The sequence below is a fragment of the Cupressus sempervirens genome, chromosome 1 (genome assembly GCF_028749045.1).
Source record: "Cupressus sempervirens isolate cs-2001-9-10 chromosome 1, ASM2874904v1, whole genome shotgun sequence".
Lineage (NCBI taxonomy): Eukaryota > Viridiplantae > Streptophyta > Pinopsida > Cupressales > Cupressaceae > Cupressus > Cupressus sempervirens.
In genome coordinates this window covers 57,599,098-57,622,845 of record NC_143118.1, presented here as the reverse complement: position 1 = coordinate 57,622,845, position 23,748 = coordinate 57,599,098, and the positions used below count along the sequence as shown (strand labels likewise).

General features: G+C 36.4%; 1 protein-coding gene across 2 annotated transcripts in view; it reads right to left on the bottom strand.

Annotated features, from left to right (window-relative positions):
• LOC149576142 (3'-5' exonuclease domain-containing protein / K homology domain-containing protein / KH domain-containing protein) overlaps nucleotides 1-23,748 on the bottom strand; it is a 112,567-nt gene that overhangs the window by 49,816 nt on the left and 39,003 nt on the right. For both annotated transcript variants that reach the window (XM_089816453.1, XM_089816455.1), the window contains exon 2: nucleotides 17,333-17,508. In XM_089816453.1, the coding sequence (XP_089672579.1) occupies nucleotides 17,333-17,500 (168 nt within the window). In that variant the 5' untranslated portion in view covers nucleotides 17,501-17,508. The remainder of the gene's footprint in view (nucleotides 1-17,332; nucleotides 17,509-23,748) is intronic.

Below are 23,748 nucleotides of genomic sequence, written 5' to 3'. Positions count from 1 at the left end.
AAGTGATATGTTATAATGGAGGTACTTGGTATTTGTCATTTGATAATTTTCCATGTATGGATCTTCTAAAATGTCTATGGTGAATGGTTTATCAATGTTATGAAATGCATACTTGAATTTTGTCTCTCTATATAAAAAAATTCCCTATGTTTTTAATTGTCCTCCCCTAAGGTCACGCCCCCCTAAATTTTGGCTTTGACCCGTCCCCATACCGGAAACACGTCCCTATCTCCTAAAACGTCCCCGTCCCGAAAAGTCCATGGAGCAAAGGGAATATTCAATCCATTGAATCAAAAGTTCAAAACATATATCAAAATAAAGGCTCATAGTAGCCTATGTCCTACGAGTATGGCCAAGATAGGTCACGGAAGACTCTAGAGCCATCCTCTCTCTTGTGTGTGAGGTTGAACCTCAGCGACATGCTCATCATGATCATCCTCCTCATCCTTATACTCATCATCATCATCAAAGTCGAATCCATCATCTCGACCTCAAGGTCCTGCATTGGGTCTCCTCGTTCTCTAACCTCCTCCCTTTGCCTCTAGCTCTTGATCCACCTAATCAACCTACTCCAATCTTCATCGTTGAAGACAAAATCATCAACTTCCTGCTTCAAATTGACCTCAAATAGTCAAGACACGTTGTGGGCCACAACACTATTGAAGGCATGCTGAATCTTGAAATCTTGGCTAAGCCTAGAATTTTTTGAAAACCCCCAAAGTCTATAATTTGCATTTTAACTCCTATGAAGCTGAAACCTATCTCAAATATCCTGACAATATTTATACAAATATAACTTAAAGTATACTTAAATGTTATATTTGTATAAATCCTCCTGCCTCTGAGCTGAAAAAATTATTATTTTTCGTCGGCTGACAGCAAAATTTGACCAGCAGGAGTCGCCGAGTCTATCAAATCCATGGAAACTTGCCCAGGACTTGGCCAAGAACTAGGCAAGAGGCCACCAACCTCGGGAAGGCTGCCTCGCCTCGGGACTCGCGGAGTCTTGTAACACTAGTTGAGATCACATCCTTTTATACTTACCTGGGATTAAGTTCTCTGGTCCCCATTTCAGCATGAGACCTTCCATACAACCCCGGGTTAAAAAGTGCCTTGATTACCTAGCCATGCTTGAGAGACAGTGCTCCAGACATCACTTCTAGGATACCACGACCAAAATGTCCCTCTTTGACTCCCTGGTCAAGCCAACTATCCACTACATGTAGATTATGTGGGGCCCCTCTCTCCTGGAGTTCGATTGGGCTTTAGTTGAGAGAGTACAGACATTCCTTCAAGGGATTACCAAATGTCACCAGTCCACTCCCCATAGTATCATCTTGGCTGAGTTTGGGGCTCATCCTTTTAGGCTTGGGACTATCTTTAATTTGGTTTGGTTTCTCCATCAGCTTCGAAGCTTCACAGACTCCACAAAGGGCCATCATAGATAATCGTACTTGGCCTATTGCTCTTCTCAAAGGGTGGCGGGTTTTGATCCAGGTAGTAGGGCTCATTGTTGGTTTTCCTAGGCCTCTTCTCTTCTTGGTTTGACTTAGATTGCAATGGACCACCTTTCCCACTTTCAATTCTCTCTGGCCCTTGCTCACCTCCTTCCATCTCACCAGGAGCTGAATGAACACAACAAACTCGACATCTATAGGCAACATATTATCACGACATGCAGTAACCCTTAGAGGGGGCTCCGCCCAAGGATGGCTTCCTGTATTGACCACTTGAGAACTTCATAGATACCCAAGACAAGGTTATTGTGTGCCCTTGGTACCCTACTCGTCGTTGGACTCATGCCCTCTGCATCTCTCTAGGGTCTTTTAGAGTGGTCTCCCATCGGCTACGTATACAAACTAACCACCTTTGTCGCTTATGCCCTCTGGGAGAGGCGGGAATAAAGACCCATTTTATGTTTCATTGCCCCATCTACTATGAGATTAGGGAGAGGTTCTACTGCTTGTTCAGGGAGTATAGGTCCCTTCATTTTTTAAGTACATTGATCAACTATGTCTTTCTACTGCTTGTTCAGGGAGTATAGGTCCCTTCATTTTTTAAGTACATTGATCAACTATGTCTTTCCCTCTACCTCCAAGAGGCCATGCAGCTTCGTGATTACTGTAGCTTTTGCTCCCGTCAAAGCAAACATTAGACCATCTCATCACCTGTTCCTCTCTAGGGTCCCTTGCCCATTGGAAGAAGCATCGCTCGGCCCATTTTCAAACCCCACTAGATCTAAGAGGCCTTACTGAGGGCACACTCAACAGCACCACCCTTTCTCCAACAGTTTCTTGCGATGGTTCAGGACACTGGCTCACCCCAAATCATATCCTTCAGTTTTGAACTACTTCTCGCCTATGAGGAGTATTTAGTCTTTTCTAATTTTGTTCTTTCGTTTCCATACTAATTCTTTCTGTGGACACCGTTTGGTGCTCTTGTTGTTAGTTGTTGGTTGTTGCTTTGTTGTAGATTTTCCAATCCCTTAGAGCCTTTGTGGTCTCTTATTGGACATTAATAAATTTACGTTATGTTTGCCTGAATCACAATTTTTCTGTGCTCAGCCTCCCCAAACAATTGAGTCTTATATTTTGAGGCAAAATCCTAATCCGAATTTCAAATTTCAGTACTAAGGGTTTTTTGTGGTTTTTGGAAAAGATTTTTTTTAAACGCTAAAATTCGTTTTTATAAGTCTCTTTTCTAATATTTTTTTGTTTTCAAATTCATTATAGTCAATCTTTTTGCTTGGGTATTTTAGTGTGTTCTACCTTGAAAATTTTGCAAAATGATTGCTAGTACCTACCTCAATTTTTGTGCCTTAATAGAGTTGACCAACAACCTCAAATTTTGTGATGGCATCTTTGACCAACATTATATTGGAGGGAAAACATCAATTTAATGGCTGCAATTACAACACCTGGAAGCAATGCATGATGACAATATTTGAATATTGATGTCTTGAAATAATTGTTCTAGTTAAAGAAATGCATTGAACTCAAACTAGTTCAAATCATGAAAAATTTGATGACAATCAAGAACTCGTCATGCTCGTAAAAATTTTTGTTACAAATGATCAACTTCCCATATGCCTTCTGGTAAAACAACTAAAGAAATTTATTAACCCATGAAGAATCTTCGTGAGACATTCAACTAGAGTCGAGCAATCTTTCTGAAGAATATGTGGTTCTCTATCACGATGGATGAGAAGATATCTCTCCAAGAACATCATACGAAAATCGAGGACATTTGTGATCACACATAAACGGAGGAAGTAGATATCGTGTGATAGCCCATAATAAGTAATGAATGTAATTTCCTATATAAGAAGTTAATCTTTTATAATAATTATTATAAATGAGGAAATAAGGAAATAATATGCATAATTAAAACATGTATATTATACTAATAATAATAAATTAAATACAAATAGCCAATAACAAATTATAAATAATAATAATTAATAACTAAACAATAAACTAACACAAATACACCATTGGTAAGTATAACAACTATAAACTATTACTTTCAATACAATTAGCAAAAAGACACAACTGGTCAAAAGAGGCATGCCTACATAATAAACATGAACCAAAGGTAGAATAAAGAAATGGATTTTCATCGAACAATCACAAAGACTACAGAATACAACTAGCATCCAAAACCATAAGGAAGTAAAATCAAACTTTAATCGGCCATCACTAAGTATTGGATGAATACTATACAGAAGAGCAAATAAACGCCAAATGACATCATGCAAGAAAAATTGCACCACTTAAATAAGCCAAAGGGGGTCATACTTGCCCAAGATGGATTACCTCCTTGACGTATGAGTAACATAAAGATATAGGAAGGCTCTCCTCACAGAGTAATAGCACACACGAAGGACATATAGAAACTCGACACTTATACTCCTAGTTCAACCAGGGTGTGAAGCATCAGACATTCGATCATTGCTAAGTGGCTAAGGCATTCTCTAAACCATATTGTTTTGCTAACGTGTGCCATATGAAGGACTAAAACACACAACGAACCAATTTGTTATTAGAACAAACAATAAAACGAGATTGTTTTAATATCGCCAGACCAGAGGTATGCTAAAATGTTGAATTAGTAATTAAGTCAGAGTTCTCAGAGACCAAGTAGAACCTTGGTAGGGGCATTCAATCTGCATGTCATAGTTAGAGGGCAATCAGATGAATGTTGAGATTCCACCTAGGAATCTAGAGAAGGATTTTTCATGAATCCTTAGAGACTATGCATATGGTGGTCAAACATATGCATATGTTAGAGATCAGAGACTTGGTTAGAGGTGGGATCTCTACCAAGTAAAGTGCTTAATCAGAGATCCCAAACAGAGGCCTTAGGAAGATGCTCTTCATATGATGATTTCCTAATCAAGAAGTAATTCTCACTAGATGGTTAGGTGATTTGAGAAGAGTCTCTCTCCAAGGGATTAGGAGGGGTTAGCAAGGGTAATAGTTAGTCAAAGTTTAATCAGTTCAATATCTCTAACATGTTAATATACTTTTTCTATATCGTACTAACAAATTGTTACAAGTTACAACATCAACACTGATCCAAAAAGAGGGGACATTTCATATCGTTGTGATCATATTGAAAGGCCTAGCCCAATCCTAAGAGCATTCTATTGAGAATATCAACTCTACTAGTGTTGATCTAGATTTTCCTAATCTTTGCAAAAAAATTCTAGAAAAGGATAAATAGAAGCAACAATTTTGAAGGAATGCAAGGTACACCTCTACAGATCATGTGACCTTCATAGCCAAAGCCTCGAACAAGAACAAAGGTAAACCTCAATCCTCCCACCAAAAAACAAAAAATAAACCTCAGGCATCTACAACGAAGAAGTGTTCAATATGATTATTGTCACAAGTTTGATCACATGAGATAGATTGCAAGAAACGATCAACAATCACACAATATTCACAGGGGAGGTATCAACATAAGACCCAAGCTTCTATGCATTCTAATTTGGGAGTATGCCTCATATGCATTCATGGCCGCATGCCCATCTGATTATGAAAACTCGACCTAGTACATTGACTTTTGTGCCTCTTGGCATTGCACGCATCATCAAGATTGGTTGTTAAAATTTCAATTGGTTGGAAGGATTCGATTTTTCTCAATGTATACTTTGTCGAAGCTCAATTTTAAGCATATTATGATGTAATCCTCTTGACATAATGTCAGAGTTTTATAAACTGGGGTATGACCCTTTTATTGATGTATAATATAGGACTTCGGTCTCGGGCTAGATTGGAGGTTTTCTTACTCCGTTCTTTCCTACCAATGCCCATCAGAACGGAGAAACTCTTGTATTCCTTTAATTTTATTAATATAATATAATAGAAGGCTACAGCAGTTCACCGATCAAATAAAAAAGTATAAAGCTCAATTTATTGTCACTCGATCAAATTATGCTTCATTCTCAACAACTAGATGTTGTCTTCCAATTCCACGAGTGCAACACTGTTAATAGGTAGTCTCACACTACAACTGTTGTACGTCTTGCAAGTCATGATCTTTATAGACTCACTAATACAAGTGATTCTCAAGAGAAGATGATAGTAGTAAAAAGTACTTACACCAATCATATTTAGCAGTAATAATATGGCCATATGATATTCACTAACTCTCTTAATCCACTCAAGATAGTCTAGCTATTGGATTCCATGAGATTCATACATAAAATCATGTAGTTTGTAGAGCATGCTAGGTTGGGACACAACATCAGACTACATGGAATCACGGAATTTCTAGAACATGTGAAGTTGGGACACAACATCAGACTACGTTTCCAAATTGTGATGCTTGGAGGGAATTAAGGTAAAATACACAATCTGACAAAGAGCAAGCAAGTCAACTCTCTAACCGAAAACAAAATCCAAATGCTATGACTAACCTGTAAATTCAATTTGATGTTGTTTGGGGGACTATGTCAACTTCGTCGACCTTTTCCTAGGACTAGGCTGAAAAGGTCAACTTGTTCCCTTCACTTTCCAGCAATATCAGTTGCAAATAGTAGCCAAGGTCATGTACTTTCCAAATCCAATACCAAAATTAGGGCCACCTATTCTTTCCCATAGAAAAGATAGGAAATATTTGGTAGAGAGGAGTTGTTTGCCCCATAGGGTGTACATTCATAACGGAGTAAAATGCATATAAAACATAATAGTAACCATACAAAATATAATTGAGAGAACTCAAAACTATTATTCATTGCTTTTAGAAGCATTACAATATATCTCAGAGACAATATTATTGCCACACATAGCATAACATTCGATAATCCCATCTGAAGATAAATACAATGTACATATAGAGGTTTCAGGTACCAAAAGTTGGTAACTGTTAGCTAACTGCCAACCTCTTAACAAAAGACTAACAAATGCTAATCACCTAACAACATCATCCACCCCCCCCCCCCCCCCCCCCAAAAAAAAGAAAATATATCTTCTCCGAACGACACACAATGAAATGGGGATTAATACAACTATACAAAAATAAATCAAGGAATTGTGGGCTAAGAGAGTGTCCTTGATGAGGAAGGGGTTAGTGGTGGTGCAAACTATACCAGCTACCCCTCAACTCATGAACCTGCTCAATCCTATGTCACAGATCCCTCTCATCAATCATCTGTCTCTCCCAAGTGTCATTCATCGTGAATGTTGCCTCCAAAATGTCCTTTTTTTCTTGTCCACCTCCTCCAAAGCTTTCATAAGACGATTGTCTAGTGCTGCCACCTTATCTCAGTATAATTCCTCCAAAGCAGTCACCTCAGCCCCATGTTGTGCCTCTAAAGCTATCATTTGAGCCTTCTGTCATACTAACTCCACCATCTAGAGTCAAGTGGTGAGCAACTCCTAAACTTTCATGGCAGCCACTCGCTTGGCCTCAACCAATGCTCCTAAGTGTTGGGCCTTTCGAAGCTCATAGTACATCTAGCAAAATACTTGGTCAACCTGTCAAAGGAAAACATGGGTCGTGCTCTAACCAACGGGCTCCTAGACCCTCCACTCTATCATCTTTGGGGTCTTTGTAGCATGCCATCCCCGCAACTAAAAACACTCTCAAACTCTTGAGTACATTTCCTTGTAGCAAGCAAACTCCACCAAGTGCTCTATAGCCTGCACTACCATCCCCAATGCCCGTACTTGTACCGAGGCTTCTATTTATCTCTACCACAAACTGCTCTACGATACCCAACTCAACCTAAGTGTCAGGTACCACTTGTTGCAATAGTTGCAGAACCCTACTCTCAAACTCCTTACCCTATACACTTCCATCCTCCTAAGGATTATCCAACTTCAACTCTCTAGATCACGTACTTCCCTCATTGACATCAACAATCTCTACAATCTTTGGTTGCTTGCACTATAGTGAGAGAACAAAAGGACCAATGGATGGCATAGGGGTATGTTGGAAGAAAGTAAGCCAAGAATCTATGGATACTTCCGCAAGGATCTCTTACTCTACTCCCGTCTTAACTACCTCCTCTCTCAACATCTCTGTAGTCTCAACCAACTCCTCCTTGACCCCCATTATATCTATTGTGGGTTGTCTTGCCACCTTTATGGATGATTCTACACCTATAGATGCTACTACTTCGGGCTCTAGCTTTATCACTATTGGTGGGGGCACAACTGCCCACATCTGGGTATAAGAACATTGTAGACCAACTAGTTGGCCCCAAATAGAAGAACTAGAGAGAAAAGAACTCTCCATTCTAAAGATGTAACACCTGAGGGTGTAGGGGTGCCTAAGTCTAGCATAGTACCGAAATGTATGATACCCCTAGAGTGGGTGACAACACCCGAGGGTGTGTCTCCTCTAAGCCCCCAAGAACAATCTCTGTGTCCACTATATCTCCCCTTGGTAAGACCACTCTCTCTTGAGCTCACCATACCAAAACCACATCCACTAGCCCTTGAAGTGTCTCCTAACTCCTCCTGATCGCTAGTGTCACCCTCCTCGTCATCAATCTTTAACACAACTACATGGTGTTTGCACTTCATACTAAATTGAACATCATTGTTGGCAATCAATGTGTCTATGTGCCTCAATAAATGGGCGGGAGGGCTCCACCCGCCCTTGTAATTGCAACTCCAATAGGTGCAAAGGAACCTATGTCTATTTAGCCTCCAAGAAGAGTCCAATGTCATAATGCGGCATATAAAAGGTTTTATGTCGGAGGGTCCTAAATTTGTCCATCCTATCTGCTAGCACTAATGCCCAATCATATACGGTGCCATCCTTAACCCGTTCATTAGAGCAATTTGTGGCAGTGCTATATCTGAAGCTCGGTTGGAGCGTTTAGGTCTGCTCTTGAAGACATCCAACAAGCACCTCCACTCACTAGCAGTAATAAAAGATTTCTTCAACCCACGACTCTTGCTATCTTTCACCACCGACTCTCATTCTGTCGATCTCAAATCTTGGCAAGCCATCTATAGTTAAGTCTACTTCTATTAGATAGTGATCTTTTTTATTCTCTTATCAATCTTTTTACCCTACAGCCCTAGAAAGGCAAATACACGTGTGAAATCATCAATTGAAAAAGAAGTTGTAAGCTCGCATCCCAGGGACTCAAGAACTTATTTTCGTCAATGCCTATCATAGGTTTCAACCATAACTCTCAATAGTGCCTTAAACTCACGAACATAAAAAAATTGACATTTGGATAGCCCAATCCACCTATGCACACATGAGATTTTCTTTAATAAGGTGGGCATGTGGGGTCTCCTTCCACCATGTCATGTAATGGACTGCACTGTCACCTCTTCCCTCAGAGCCTAGACTTTTGTCTTTATTTTTCTCCCTTTGGCAGTCTTCCCCTATATTCAAGCTACACCCATTTAAATTTATGAAAGAGGACTAGGAAGGTGCATTTTCTCATGTACCACAAGGAGTTATGCATATGGAAGACATTCGAGCATATATACATTGCGAATTGGAAGAAATGGTTACTTGAGATATTAACAAGCAATATATTCATGTGTGAGAATGGGAAACTAAAGGATGAGTTCAGGAAATTAAATGAGATCAATTTACTTCAACAAATCAACTTTGTGTTATTGAAAGAACCTGAGTGGATAAGAATTGTCTTGACTAGGATAATAATCAATTCTTTTGGATAAACGATCAGCCAGTGAAGATCACAATGGAGTTAATTCAGAAAGTTACAGGATTTTGAGCTACCGATGAAACCCCAAATCTGAAATCTTCTAAGAAGAAGATTGTGGAAGAGCTTATAAAGTCTCGGTATGATGGTAGAGTGATGACTATCGATGATATCATTCAATCAGATGTCAAACTTGCTTCAATGATTCCTGGGTATAAGGTATATCACAGTTGCTGAACAAACTCTATTTCAGCTCCTATTATACATATAGCATGCTGGATGTTAAAAGTACACATTAAATTTGATATCTGTGAGATATTGCAAACACAATTGTTGGAGAATCTGGATAAGATAAAGAAGGATAGATCTAAGGTTTTCAAGTATGGTCCATTGATTGTGCATATGTTCATATCTGATGAACTTTGTTCCCAAAGCTACCTGGAATAAGGATGTACCAGCAAGTCGGCAAATTTCTCAATTTTACCGATCACAGGACAAGGATAGGGTAGATATACTTTTATCTGGGCAATTCAAAATGTTTCAAAAGAAGATGAAATTTAGGGAAAGAATTCCTAAGGATATAGTAGAGAGATATGCAGACACTGTTTGTTTTATGGTTGAGACCAATCAATGTTGTATACAGGCAGTAGAACCGAGAGAGATGTTGATTCAACCAATGGGCTATTTGGTTATTCCAGACATTGCAGTTAGATGTGTTAAAGAAATGTTGAAGAGTCGAACAGATCCGAGGGCAGAAAGGTTTGGAACTTGTAAAGAAAAACATGTTCAAGTACGGAAAAAGTTGACAAAGAAGGCTAGAAACAGAAAAATCACAAAGATGGTTGATAGTGCAGCAGAGAAGGGATAAGTAAGGAAGAAATGGCAAAGATTAGGAAGGGGAGAGAGAAGGCGGATAGGTACCAATTGATGTGGATGAGGAGTTCCCAACTCCACCTATCTCAATGCCCAGGACAAGGAGTTTGGCAAGGGTAAAATTTTCATCTGTGAAGAAGGCTCGTGCTCCATCTAAAGCCACTGAATTTAAAGGTCAGAAGTCCAAACCAGAACTTGGAAAGAGAAGAACTAAGCCAAAGAGTGAAGGAACAAAGAGAAAGAAGGGTAAACTACGGAAACTGATCAATCCAAGAAGAAGATAAGGACTAAGGGAGCTACAGCATCTAAAATGGTCACTAGTAAGGACATTTATCCTGTAGTTAAGATTTGAGAAGGTAATGAAGCATGGAATCCTAGTTCAGTTGAAGAAACATTTCCATTTATTTGATGAAGATGAAAAAAGAAAATTAGAAAATGGTTTTATTCAACATTTACTGAGTTTTAGCAGAACTTTAGTTGAAATAAAGGAATAACAACCTGAAGAGTTGTACGGTAGCTTAGAAGAAAGTGGAAGAGGACCAGAAGATCAGAGAAGCATCTATTACTAAGATGTTACCAGTGATGAACAATGATGATATGGACTGTATATTGGATAAGACCATGAAAAAGCTTATTGCAAAGAAAAGGATAAAAATGTTAATGGTTGGCAAGGTAGATGATGTGATTGCAGAAACTAAAGATGTTTTAGTAAATAATTATTGAAGCCAGACCAGATATCCATGGCAGGAAGGAACCTGGAACAAAGACGAAAGAAGAGAAGTAATTTACTGATGAACAATTCATTTCTACAGTTAAGGAACCAGATGCATTTATAGCAGGCATCCCGATTGCTATTGATACACAAGATGATATTGATTTTCAGCAAATCAGGAGAAGATCCATTTGCAGATCCATTAAACTTTTTCAGTGAGAAGGAAATAAAAGACATAACATCTGTTGGACCAGTAAGAGAAGAGATAGAACCAGATATCGTTGTGCATGATGTTCATGTATAGAACAAAAGTCACATTCCTATGAACACCACTGAGGCCGTAATGGGAGAGACAGTTGAGTTCGTACCTGATGATTCTACAACTGACGAAACCCCAACCGGATCGTGTATGCCAAGTGAGAAGACATTGTTGGCAAGAGATTCTTCAGAATCATTCTAGTTATTAAAGCCTAGCAGGCCAATTGATCTCGAGAGTGTGAATAAGGAAGTTTTAATGAAATCTGCAGTATTGGCACAATCCAAAGCCCGTGAGAAATCCCTGAGCAAGAGAAAGAAAACGAAATGATTTCTAGGGCGGTTGAATCATTTGGAAAGATGTTACCGAATGTTCAGATCAATGTAAATAGTTCCCCAATTGATCAGTTAGAGGTATTACTGGATAATTTTGATAATCATTTTCGGACTTTGCAGAAATGTGCAGACGACAGATACAAAAGGAGTTCGGAGCCAAAAGGTGTATGCATCTATGTACCTTAATTGCAAAGGATAAACCTTCTTTCAATGCAGCTATAGATCAAACAAAGTTCATAGATGATGGCAATTATGATCTGAAAGTTTGCATTAATACTTGACGGAGTACCAGAGATTGATTAAAAATGATTAAGGCAAGTACGGATGGGCTACAAGCAAAGAAACGGACTATGATTTATCAAAGGGATTTGCTTCTGATTATATGAATGAAGTTGTCAGATTACATGACAAGATTGAATCCTTGGAGGTTGACGAGGAGAGTGTATGGGCAATTTTCTGACATTGCTCCTAAGTTAGATGTTTTGCAAAAGAGCTTAGAAGAAGCAGTTACATTGAGTAAGTCCCCAGCACCACCAAGTCTTATTCATGCAGAGGAGACAGAAAATGTGCATTAAGTGGTGAGATTCAAGTTCTAGATAGTATTAGAAAGAACTGGATAGCAGATATCAGCTCATTGAGGACCAATAATTCTGATATATTCAAGATATTGTAAGTATTTGGATCAAACTTGTATACAAGCAAAGTATACAGGATTTTGATAGACATTATTTTTGTTGTTTTGGCCTCGTCTTCGCTATTGATGTCAAAGGGGGTGAGAATAGGTGAAAAATGTAATATCAATCTAAGTATTACGGGAAATAATTGGTAAAATACTTACTTGTTATTAACGTTGATCAATAGATCAATATATACAAAAGAATAAACGATGTTTCCTTTGGAAATGATCGTGAAGAATAGAAACATTCTATTCTACCTAACAGTTAACTACTAGTTAACTAAGAGCTAACTAAATATTAGATAGATAAGATACGATAAGATAAGATAAACTAATGAATGTCCAACAAGAGACCAACAAGGGTCTAAGGGACTGATAGTTTACAAATACGGGAAACCACCGACAACAAGGACACCAAATAGTGCCCGCGAAAGAAACAAAGCAACAAAGAAGCAAAGGACAAGACCAAGAAAAGGACTAGGGGTCCTTTCTTGGCCGAAAGAAGTCCAGCACCTAAGGATAAGGAATAGGGCAACCAAGGGTCTTGGATCGTCTATGAATACTGTCGAATGAGGAGTGTCATTGTTTGGTGAGTCCAAAATAGGGCCTAATTGATCTTAATATTAGAAAGATTCTAATATTTACAATAGATTACAGTAGATAACCATTAAATAGAAATAGAAAATATCTATTATCGTAATACCCTCCCTTAATGGTTAATCTATCCACCGTACCAAGCTGTCCTATGAATCTGACAAACTTAGCTAGACCAAGAGGCTTGGTAAGAATGTCTATAGTCTAATCCACTGTAGGAACAAACTGTAAGTCTATTATCTTGTCTTCAACCAGTTGTCGAATGTAGTGACAGTGAACATCCACATTCCACATGCTTGGTTTGTTCATGGAAGACTAGATTTTGTGCTAGCTTGATAATGTCTTTGTTATCAACAACCAAAGTGGTCATTCGTGTTAGTGACATCTACATATCCCCAAGCATCTGTCAAAGCCAAACAACTTCACCATCTGACTTAATTGTGTCTGTCTTAATTGTCCCTTTGTATCCAACCTCTGTAGAGGAGAGAGAAACTACTTGCTACTTCTTACTAGTCCATGTGACGATACCGGATCTAGAAGTTGACTTTTTATCGTTAACAGAACCAGCCCAATATGAATCTGTGAGCCCGCTAAGTTTATTCCTGAATCTTATTCATGTGTTCCTGAAGCGATTGTTGCTCATCCATGACAAAAGAAAATCAAGTATTCTTGAGAAAGAAGGCCCTTCTTTTGTCTAAAGCCTCATAAAGTTTCTTGAGATGCTCTTATATCTCGATAGTTGTCTTGTCGAATGGAATCTCAAGGAGCTAATCATCAACTACGGATAATATGAGAAGCGTCACCACCTCCTGATTATTTTGATCCCATGTATCCTCATCAATAACAGCTGCAGTTGGATGCTTTGTAACACCTAGAACAATCTAATCAATATTCTAATATTCAAAGATTGCTAGCATCCGCTGCTTCCACATACCATAATTCCGACCATTGAATTTCTAATTCTCCTCAAGCAAAATATTTGAACAATATGCAATAGCACGTGTTTCTATGAAAAAACGTGAAAATCTGCGAAGGCACATACTACAAGGCAAAAAATCGAAAGACGCAAAAAAAATTGAAAAGGTACCCAGAAGAAAGATAGAATAACTCAAAAAGAATATGCCATTAGATTTTGGATCCGCTGGCTCAAAAATCGAGGCACATAGAAAAGACAAACAACAACACAGTTGAGCTCTCGAAAAACCCACCAAGAATCTGTAAAAAAATTGGATAAGGTACAGAAATTTATGGTTTCAAAAACAATGTATAGGTCTCCAAAAAAGCTTCAAAAATGGCAGATTTCAGGAAAAATTGCAAATTGTGGGCGCAGATCTGATGCTGAGGATTTTAGAAACCCTAAACAGTGCCAAACACAACAGATCTATCCACGATCTGCAAGAAAAAACCCTTCAAAATGCAACTAAAAACGTGTCCATGACAGGAGGAAATAATGGAGGCAATTTTCAGACAATAACCCAAGTCAAAAACGACTAAAAATTGGCGTGATTTGCACACGAAAAACAAACCACGAACTAGGCACACGAAAAAACCATTTTTCAAAAAATTAAACCTTTTTTTGAATATTTGCTCTGATACCATATTATGGGAAGTGATTGGTAAAATGCTTGTTATTAACAATGATCAATAGATCAATATATACAAAAGAATTAATGATGTTTCCTTAGGAAACGATCGTCAAGAATAGAAACATTATATTCTACCTAACAATTAACTAATATTTAACTAAGAGCTAACTAAATATTAGAAAGATTCTAATATTTAAAATAGATTACAATAGATAGCAATTAAATAAAAAAAGAAACTATCTATTATCTTAGTGCTCAGGGGGAGAACAATTTTTGAGGATTTCACATATTTTGGATAACACTTAGCTATTTTTAACTAAGTCTTGCCAATGCCAAAGGGGGAGATTGTTGGCAAGAGTCTAGCGGAGCATGCTATGTTTTCATTGATGTCAACTATTATCCTATTTCATGACCATTTTGGTCAGCAGATGAGTCACCAGAGGATTTACACTTTGATATTTTATAGTTTATAAGAATTTTGTTCAGATAGCTATACAGATTAGTTCAGTGTGAGTAGAATCAAAGGAGTTAGGACTTGTGGTTGCAGAGCATTGAAGTAGATACACTATTGTGTCTAATCCGATCTTCGCAACCTCTAAGAAGATTTCACTTTGGAAATATTCACTTCTAAGTATCGGATTGGCAGTTTTTGTGTGGTCAAGGTAGTTCGGTAATTGTATACTGATTTGATGATTTGTGTGAAGAATTAGTTTTGATAAGTGATACATTTTGATTCAGGCAACACAGGAAGTATCGTACTCTTGGTGAGCATGCATCACACTCTGATTTTGGAGATTCTACAAGTTACATTCTTGGAGCTAACAGGGTTTATATTGTGGGTTAGATGAGCATATATGATTAGGTATTGATTGTAATGGAGAGATGTGAATTCCGGTTGAATGTTATGATATGTGTGGATGCGATTTAGGTAATCAGCGATTGTGTTTGATGCAGAGATTTTGTCAAAGCTTCATCAGAACTGTTCGTGCATAGTAGATGCAAGTAGTCAATTTGATAAAGGACAATATGTCCAATTTTTGTACTGTATTTTGATTAGTGAACCCGACTAAAGGTCAGATCCATTTTGTAATGAGCAGTGATCCCAGGCATATGCCTGAATGCAAGTGCACTTATGCCTTTGACGGGGCACTTATTAGTGCAGTAGTGAGATCTTTGTGGGCACCATCCCCATCGAAGTATTTCACTTAACTGGGTTGTCCTAAAAAATAAATCATGGTGTTGTGAGTTCTCTGATTGCTTATGCGTTATGTTTTTCTTTACTTTTCATATGTCTATGGTACTCGTGCAATCGGTTTGAAGTTAATAAAAGTGCTAGAATATTGATTCACACCCCCACCCCCCAGTACTCTTCAATCTTAACAAGATCAAATATGAACCTATATGGCGCATAATCAATCGGAGGTGAAATAGACAAGTCCACCAACATATTCATACTGCTGCCTACTTCACCTGAAGCATTGTTTTCCTCCAATTCTTTGAAAGCAGATGCAGAGTTAGGGTTGGCCTCAACACATGTATTCGGAGATTAGTTGATGTTGAGAACCTTCTAAGTCCTGATACTCGCTGAGTTACGAAGGTATAAGAAGGTCGACAAGCAATTGTTTTCTTCACCTAATTAAATTTGTAGGAGAGCCACCCTACATCAAGGTATACAAGAATATGTGTCTAATTTTATTCTAACATTTACTTCACTCTTGAAGTTTCTTGAAATCTTTAAAAGTTGTAAATGGCATTTTTTATTCCTGCAAATTTGAGATGCAAATATTATGGTGCTACAATGCCTAATCTTTAAAAGGTTGCTATACACATATTATTGCAGACTTGTAGTGCTTCTGGTTGTGAGCGCAATTGGAGTATTTTGGAGTGTATTTTGTTACATGATTTGGCACAATATAAGCAATTAATCTTGCATAGTGCAAACCAGCTAACACCAAAAACCAGTTTTTATGTCAAGGTGGTAAGCTTAAAGCAACATTATAAGATTTTACAAAATAATAAATTGGATTAAGGATCACCAATCAGATCTGCACAATATATGTCAAATCTAAACTCACTAAATCAATTCTGTGGTCAGGGAAATGACCCAATGTGATAGGCAGAACATTAATTAATTCTGAAGCATTCATCTGACCATCACTAATATCCTCACATTTTAGTGGTCATATTCTGTCATCTGTCAAACAATTTGAAGATAAGTACAAGTATTTTATTATTTAATGTCTGAAGCATTTAGTTTAGCACATTTATCAAATTGCCTGGCTCTTTTACTCTAGTCTAGATTCTGAATGCTTATGCTACTTATTTATTTAACCTGGAATTATACAAAAGGGTTTCACATCTATTCTCCGTTTTAGTATGTTGCACTTAAGACAACATGATGTTAGTGACATAAGGACTCTTTTTACTGCACTTCCACAAAAGAATCAACAACTAAATCCATCATGGTACAATTGATATAGTTATGTTTGTGTTGATGAGTTATGTGATGGAATATTCACACTAAATACAGATCACTTTGAGAAAAAGAAAATTGTCTCCCCTCATATAAGTGGCATGGCCAAGTTGTCAAAGGTTGATTCTGTCAACACTGAAAAAATGATAAGTTTACTATCAGTTATGCTTTCTGATCATTTTTTTGTTGAAAATTGTACAGCAAGACATGAAATTTTGAGAAGCAAATTCTTTTGTAACCTCAACCTCATGGAGAGTTATCTATCTGATAGTTGTAAAATCAGAACATGATGTGCTGTTCTAGTTTTACCAACACAAATATATGTAAACAATTTTTGATTGTCAAATAAGAATAGATAATGCGAATAACCTTAGGCCATTTATCTGTAATTCAAAGTGGTTTGCTTTGATCATTTCTGAAAAAAATTGATGACAATGTGAATGAGCATTTCAAAAGAACAGAGTTACCTTAGAAATCATAATAACAACAAAATAATACTTAAAAATCATACCAAATATCTTCTCAAGGTTTGCATTTAAGTTATTTCTAATTGACTCAAAATTTTGATTTAACAACTTTAAATCCTTATTCAGTTCCATATGCTATAAAATTATGAGTGCATGGATTTGTTTTCCTATGAACACATAAAGCTTCCTAATCATTCATATCTTAAAATTTATGTCACCTGCATGATGCAAAGACGGCCATGTCGAGCTAGGTCAACACCCTCGCAATCAAAACCAATGACCAATTCATTTAGAGGTGACGGTTCAAGAAATGAACATGGAAGTTGTGATGCCTCATTGACAATAGATATAGGCACAGGTGCCAAATGACCTTCTGATTCTCCCATATTAAGCTCTGCAATTGCAGTTCAATTCATTTATCATTAGGTAAGTGTCATTAAAAGTTTGTAGTCAAATTCCAAACAAAATAATCAATACCGAAAAATGGTAGATCTGACATCATGATCATCTAATTAAAATCAACACATTTGAAAGCAAAATTAAAAACAATGCAAACTGAACGAAACATGTATGGCATATAATAACCCCAAATAACACATTAAACATGAAGCATATAAATCAAACAAAATGTTAAATCGCCCAATAAAGGTGGAAGAATCACCACTATCAGAAAAATGAATAACAAACTGAACACAAAATTCACAAATATTAACTAGCAATACCAAATCTAACTGTAAATCAGACCTATCAAAAAAGTTGATGATTATGATACAATATTTCTACATGTGACTCAGAAGACATCTTTAAAACTGACTAGACATTGATGAAAAGATCATGAAGTCATACAAAAAAACAACAAAATGGAATGCTAGGCTTGCGCATCATTAATAAATAAAATGACATCAAATAAAAAAAATAAGTGAACAGGGAAGTAACTTATAAATTTTATTTTGCCAACACATTATTGAATTGCTGTTGAAATTGCTGCATGAACATTAATTTAGTCAATGCCCATAAATAGTGTTAATAATAAATAGTGTGGAAAAATTAAATCCAATTTGGTTAAGACCCTTGAGCAACTTTTGGAGATCAATTTGGATGTGGCTTCTAGAGGTAACCATAAGTTTGGCCAGTGTTAGTGTTGTGGTTAGAAATAATCAAAGGTGCTTTGTACATAGGGGCTACATGTTTCTTTAAATGTTCTAAACATGAAATGAAATGGATGCAATAATTGGTGGGATTTATTTAGCCTCGTCTCTTGGTTTAAAGAAGATTGTGGTTGAAATAGATTGGCTGAATGTTGTTAAACTTTATTAAAGGTCTCTACAAAAGTGATTGTCCTAATTAGTGAATTAAGCTTTTTCTAGAAAGGCCAAGGCTCTTCGCTCCTATTTAAGGGAAGTTGTTTTTTGCATTGTGTTGGTGGCTGAATTGTTAGCCAATTTAGATATAGATGAAGGGTAGTTGACAGCCTTATATTATCTCATCTTGACCATTGACCTGGTCTAAGAGCCTCCTTAAATCTTTATCTTTATTTGCTTCTCCAGCCTCATAGTGAAGAGTGTGCTTCATTATTGGTAATTAAATTATTGTTGTGAATGGCATCACGGATTTGTCATTTGGGTTTTACAATAGTGTATCAAGATGGATATGAGTGATATGCAATTAATAAACTTAGCCATCAACACTACATTGTTTCAAGCATCGAGACAAGCTTGGAACCAATGGCCAAACCCTTGCAATGCTATTTCTCAATACTCTCAATCAAACTACAAACAATTACAGCTCAGATCAGGATTCCTTCCTTTAAATATAGATCAAATGTGGATTACTAGAGTTCGATAGAAAGGAGAAGCAACACTTCCAAAAGATGTCTTCACAAAATAGTTATTACTACCATTGTTGCCTAATGAAAATGCAACAATGAATGGTTAAAGAGCTATTGAACCATCTCTAAATTCATTGAGGTTAACAATAAGAGACTCGGACATGGCACAGATTTGGCAAGACTGATTCAACTAGAGAATTGGCAAAAAAATGGCAATACTCGATAGGACTCGGCAAAGTACTAGTCTCTAGCGAGTCTCACTTAGAGATAGTTCTTAGAGAGTCTCAAGCCCCTAGGAGTCAGCTAGGGTCACTCACCTCGAATCCTGCCAGGTCTTGGAGAGTTCTAGAAAATCCTAGAACTATGCTACCAACATTCTAGGTCATTCAACAATTGGGATTTTCCTTTGGAATTCTTGGGGAACTATCACGATTTTGTTCCTATTTTTAAACCAGATCTTTCCATTAGTTAAGAAGAACACTATCCATGACAACTATTCCAGGCGGAAGCTAGATAAGGAGCACTTCCTAAGATTTCCAATGAGGCAATTACGATTTAGGCATGAGAATCGAACTATTGAAATAAGAGTGGTGTCACATTAATGTGGTGGTACAAAAAAAAAATGATTTTGAAATTAGTTGGAGCTCAAGGGTCAAAAAATGTCAAAGGGTTTATGATGGCTACAATAAAGGGTTTTAGATCATCAAAGGACATCCTTTTGAAGAGTTCATACAATATTAGACGGCTTGTCCTATGTATAGACATCACAAGATCATTGGTACGAATAATCAACCTAGATACATAATGTTCAATTGGTGTGATAACCTTGGGTACTCATGAATGTACATGACAAGTAATTCAAATGAATTGTTTCAAAGAATAGTGAAGTTTGATAAGTTAGGTGTCACCTAGATTACGAGAGAATGGCATATGGACTATTCTACATACTTACTTAGGATCCAGGGAATCATCATAGCAAAATAGGAATGCTTATGGGCAAGCATTTTCAAGGAGGGGAGATTGTGAAGTCTCCATCTATACGAACAATATAGTTCTTTTCCAAGCATCTTCATGAGGCACAAATGGAAGGATAGACAAAAAGTAAATAAAAATAGTTATGACACAACCATTTATATAAATAAATGAAACAGTGATGATCAAGAAATATACAATAACAATGATAAATCGGACAACTTCCACACTATTAGCAATAACAATCAACAATAATCCAAATTGCAATCTATAATATAAACAGTTATGTCGATGAGCAAACAAATTCAGCAATTTGTTCAAATTGATGGACATTTTCTCTCTAGGCAAACAATGAAAGGTAAGATTCATTGAAATAATAAAATGAGTGCAAGCTAATGGTAGTAGATTATGGACTAAGTTGTCGGTCTCCATTCTTATTTGGATTTAGGTTTGAGATTAGGGTTTTGTCATGTCCCCCATTTAAAACCCTAATTGTGATGTTCCCATTTTGAGATACAAATAATGACAATAGAATTTTATTAAACAAAGAATACTAATAAAAGGAAATCTAAAAATACAATATAATCTATTCTTAACATAATAATAGATTATTAAAATAAACTATTAAAAATAATAGGGATCACCTTGCAACATGACGGTATTGGCATGAGCCTTATTGATAAGGCATTCTGAGTTCTAATTCCACCAAATGCTTGCCCAGACCCTATTGTGAAAGACGAGGTGTTGTGCGACACAATGGATGGTTGTTAAAGGTTGGTTTGTGTGCTCACATGTGATCGGCGTTGGTAGAGACATACTACCCGCATACTGCTTTCCGTGGAGAAAGCCTTGATAACCATGGCCGATCTGGCAAAAGCTCTACACAATCCAACACTGGGGAGATGTTGGCAAATGTGACAGTAGTTCATATGGTGCATGAACATGCTATGGTGCTTGACTAATATAGATCAATGGAGAGATAAGGTACGGGAGTTATAAGGATATGAAATGGAGTGACAAGGAGTCATTAAAAATATGGAGATGAATATGGAGTCATAAGGAGTGTGAGGGAGGTATAAGGAGATTGAGTTTGTCGGGAGTCATAAGGGATGCCATCTCAAATAGCTATCGCATCAAGACGTTCATGTCTAAAGTGCTATCCAAAAAGTGTTAATAATGTAATTACCACGAGGATGGGGTCCCCACATGTGGCCCATTGGTTCAAAGCTCCCTCAAAAGTGATTACCAAAAATATATATATTAAAAATAATAGTATAACATGTAAATATAATAATGTACTATTAATAAAACATATTATTGAAATAATAATTTATAATATGATAATATTATATAATTAAATAATAATGATATTAAAAATAAACAATAAATAAATAACAGTTAATATATTAGTAATGATTAAAAATAACAAAATGAATCAGAGAATAAATAATAATAATATAAATTGTTATTAATATTAATCATAACATAGTGAAGGAATACGAGTCAGCGGATATAAAAGGAATTCCAGCTGACCCTTGGTAAAAACCTATATATATATATATATATATAAAAGATAACATTGACAGAAAATATTGCAAATAACAATTAGTCAATAAAAAACTAATGATCATCGAGCAAGGTGCATACAGATCTGGAATTGCAAGCAATAATTAGAGATGAGAGAAGGTCAACTTAAGGTAGGATTTGCAGTAAGAGATTAACTTAATAAATTAGCATATAGTTATGAATAGTTGTGATTCATTAATGGAAGACATGTCTTCGGTAAATAAGGTATAAGTTGGCACGGAATAGCAAGGAATCATAGCCAACACATGGAGAGGAATAAGGAGCAGCAAAGATGCATCAAATTAAATATTGCCAATAAGAAAGAAACAACAGATCACATAAGTAAACCCACAACAAGCAAAGAGGATATGGGCCACGCATCAAAGGGCAACATTGACTAAGTATCAATTAGGAAGTAAGGAATATATGCAAGCAGCACAAGATAAGATATGTATCAGCAGGGACCACATACAGAATCAGTGGTTGTTATATTCCAACCGGATACCACATTACAGTCAACAAAACTCAATGCAGGCAGCAATGCTAAATGGGGTTATAGAAAATCGAATAAGAACTTCAGAGATATTCATAATTGTGATATTGCAATCACTTGTGGGGTTATAAAGGATCAGAAATTATTTACTTAATTCTAATTGGTGCTGATGGTGCAGAAGGTATCAATTTATATATATTATCTGGTAACCTTAATCTTAGAAAGATGTCAGAGAGGATAAAATATGTTTTGATACTCTTCATAAGGAGAAAATCTAGTTATTTTATGTTGCTAGCTAATTCTCTGTGAGAGCAAATAAGGCTGTCATGAAGCTGTGGAAAGGATTGACATAGCAGAATATTATATCTGAATTCTATATAATCTATATAGATCATATATATCAGAATTATTTATATTGTATTATTTATATATATATATATATATATATATATATATATATATATATATATATGATAATAATCAGAATATAGATTGTTATTAATATGTATATATATCTATGTTACCCCAGGTTTTCGGGATGAGGGTATGGGGTGGGCAGGAAAACAGGTTTCCAGGATTAAAAAAATTCTAGGAGCAGGAGACAGCAGGGGACAGCAGTGGGAACAGATAGAAATAGGGAAAATTTAAAATGTATAGGGAAATATAAAATATTCACATAAAACATGGTTAAAGCATGCTTATATGAATTATAGAACCTTAACATATAATGTTTGTGTTAAATAATTTAACTTTAGAGTTCACATGAGAATGGAAATCAAACAAATTATTAAAACTGAAACATTAATTTTAAGGGACAGCCGAGCGAAAGGTTTCTGGAAGTTTCCAAATTTTCAGGACGTCTCAGAAATGGGGGCAGGTCAAATTTTGCCAGAAATGCGTCCCCCAGAAACACTAACATAAATTGAATATTGATCAAAAGATGTTACTTATAATGGAAGAATATATATACATATATATATATATATACATATATATATATATATACATACATATATATATATATATACATATATATATATATATACATATATAGATATATATATAAGTTACTGTTCAGATGGGTTTAATCAAGGAAGGGATAAGAGATTCCACACATATGTTGGTACCCTTAAAAGAAGAGTAAGAAAATGAGTTATTTACAACACTGTTCTAAACCTAGTAGGGGATGTGTGTGTGTGTGTGTGTGTGTGTGTGTGTGTGTGTGTGTGTGTGTCCCTTATGCGGTGATTGCATGACCTAGACCAGAATTTACCTTGTTAAAAAGGCAGTGGTAAGGTTATATATCTAATAACCATCTTACAATTCTCATTTTAATGGAAATTGTGATGTTAGGGCAAAACTTGAGGCAATCCCAAAAAGGGGTCATTAAAGATTCACGGGTTCATCCAAACAAAATTGGGTGGGTTCAAATTTGCTTGGGTTTGTCCATACAAAAACATATGACAATAAAAAATATATACATACCTGCAGCAAATAAGTTCATAATACGCCACCATGCTAATAGTAGAGTAACATATCAAAATACACAACCATATATATTAATGTTTTAGGCCAAATAACATAGCGAAATGCCAAAATACACCACCATAACCATGTTTCAGTTCAAAAATTATTATGTCAATGTTAACCATCAGAATCACTAATCAAATATCATCATCCTTCTGTTGTGGAATTAGAAGCACAAACAATGCCCTTGTCATTGGTACTAGCAATCTCTATCTCAGGAGCAGCATCATGACCACTAGGTAGCTCAT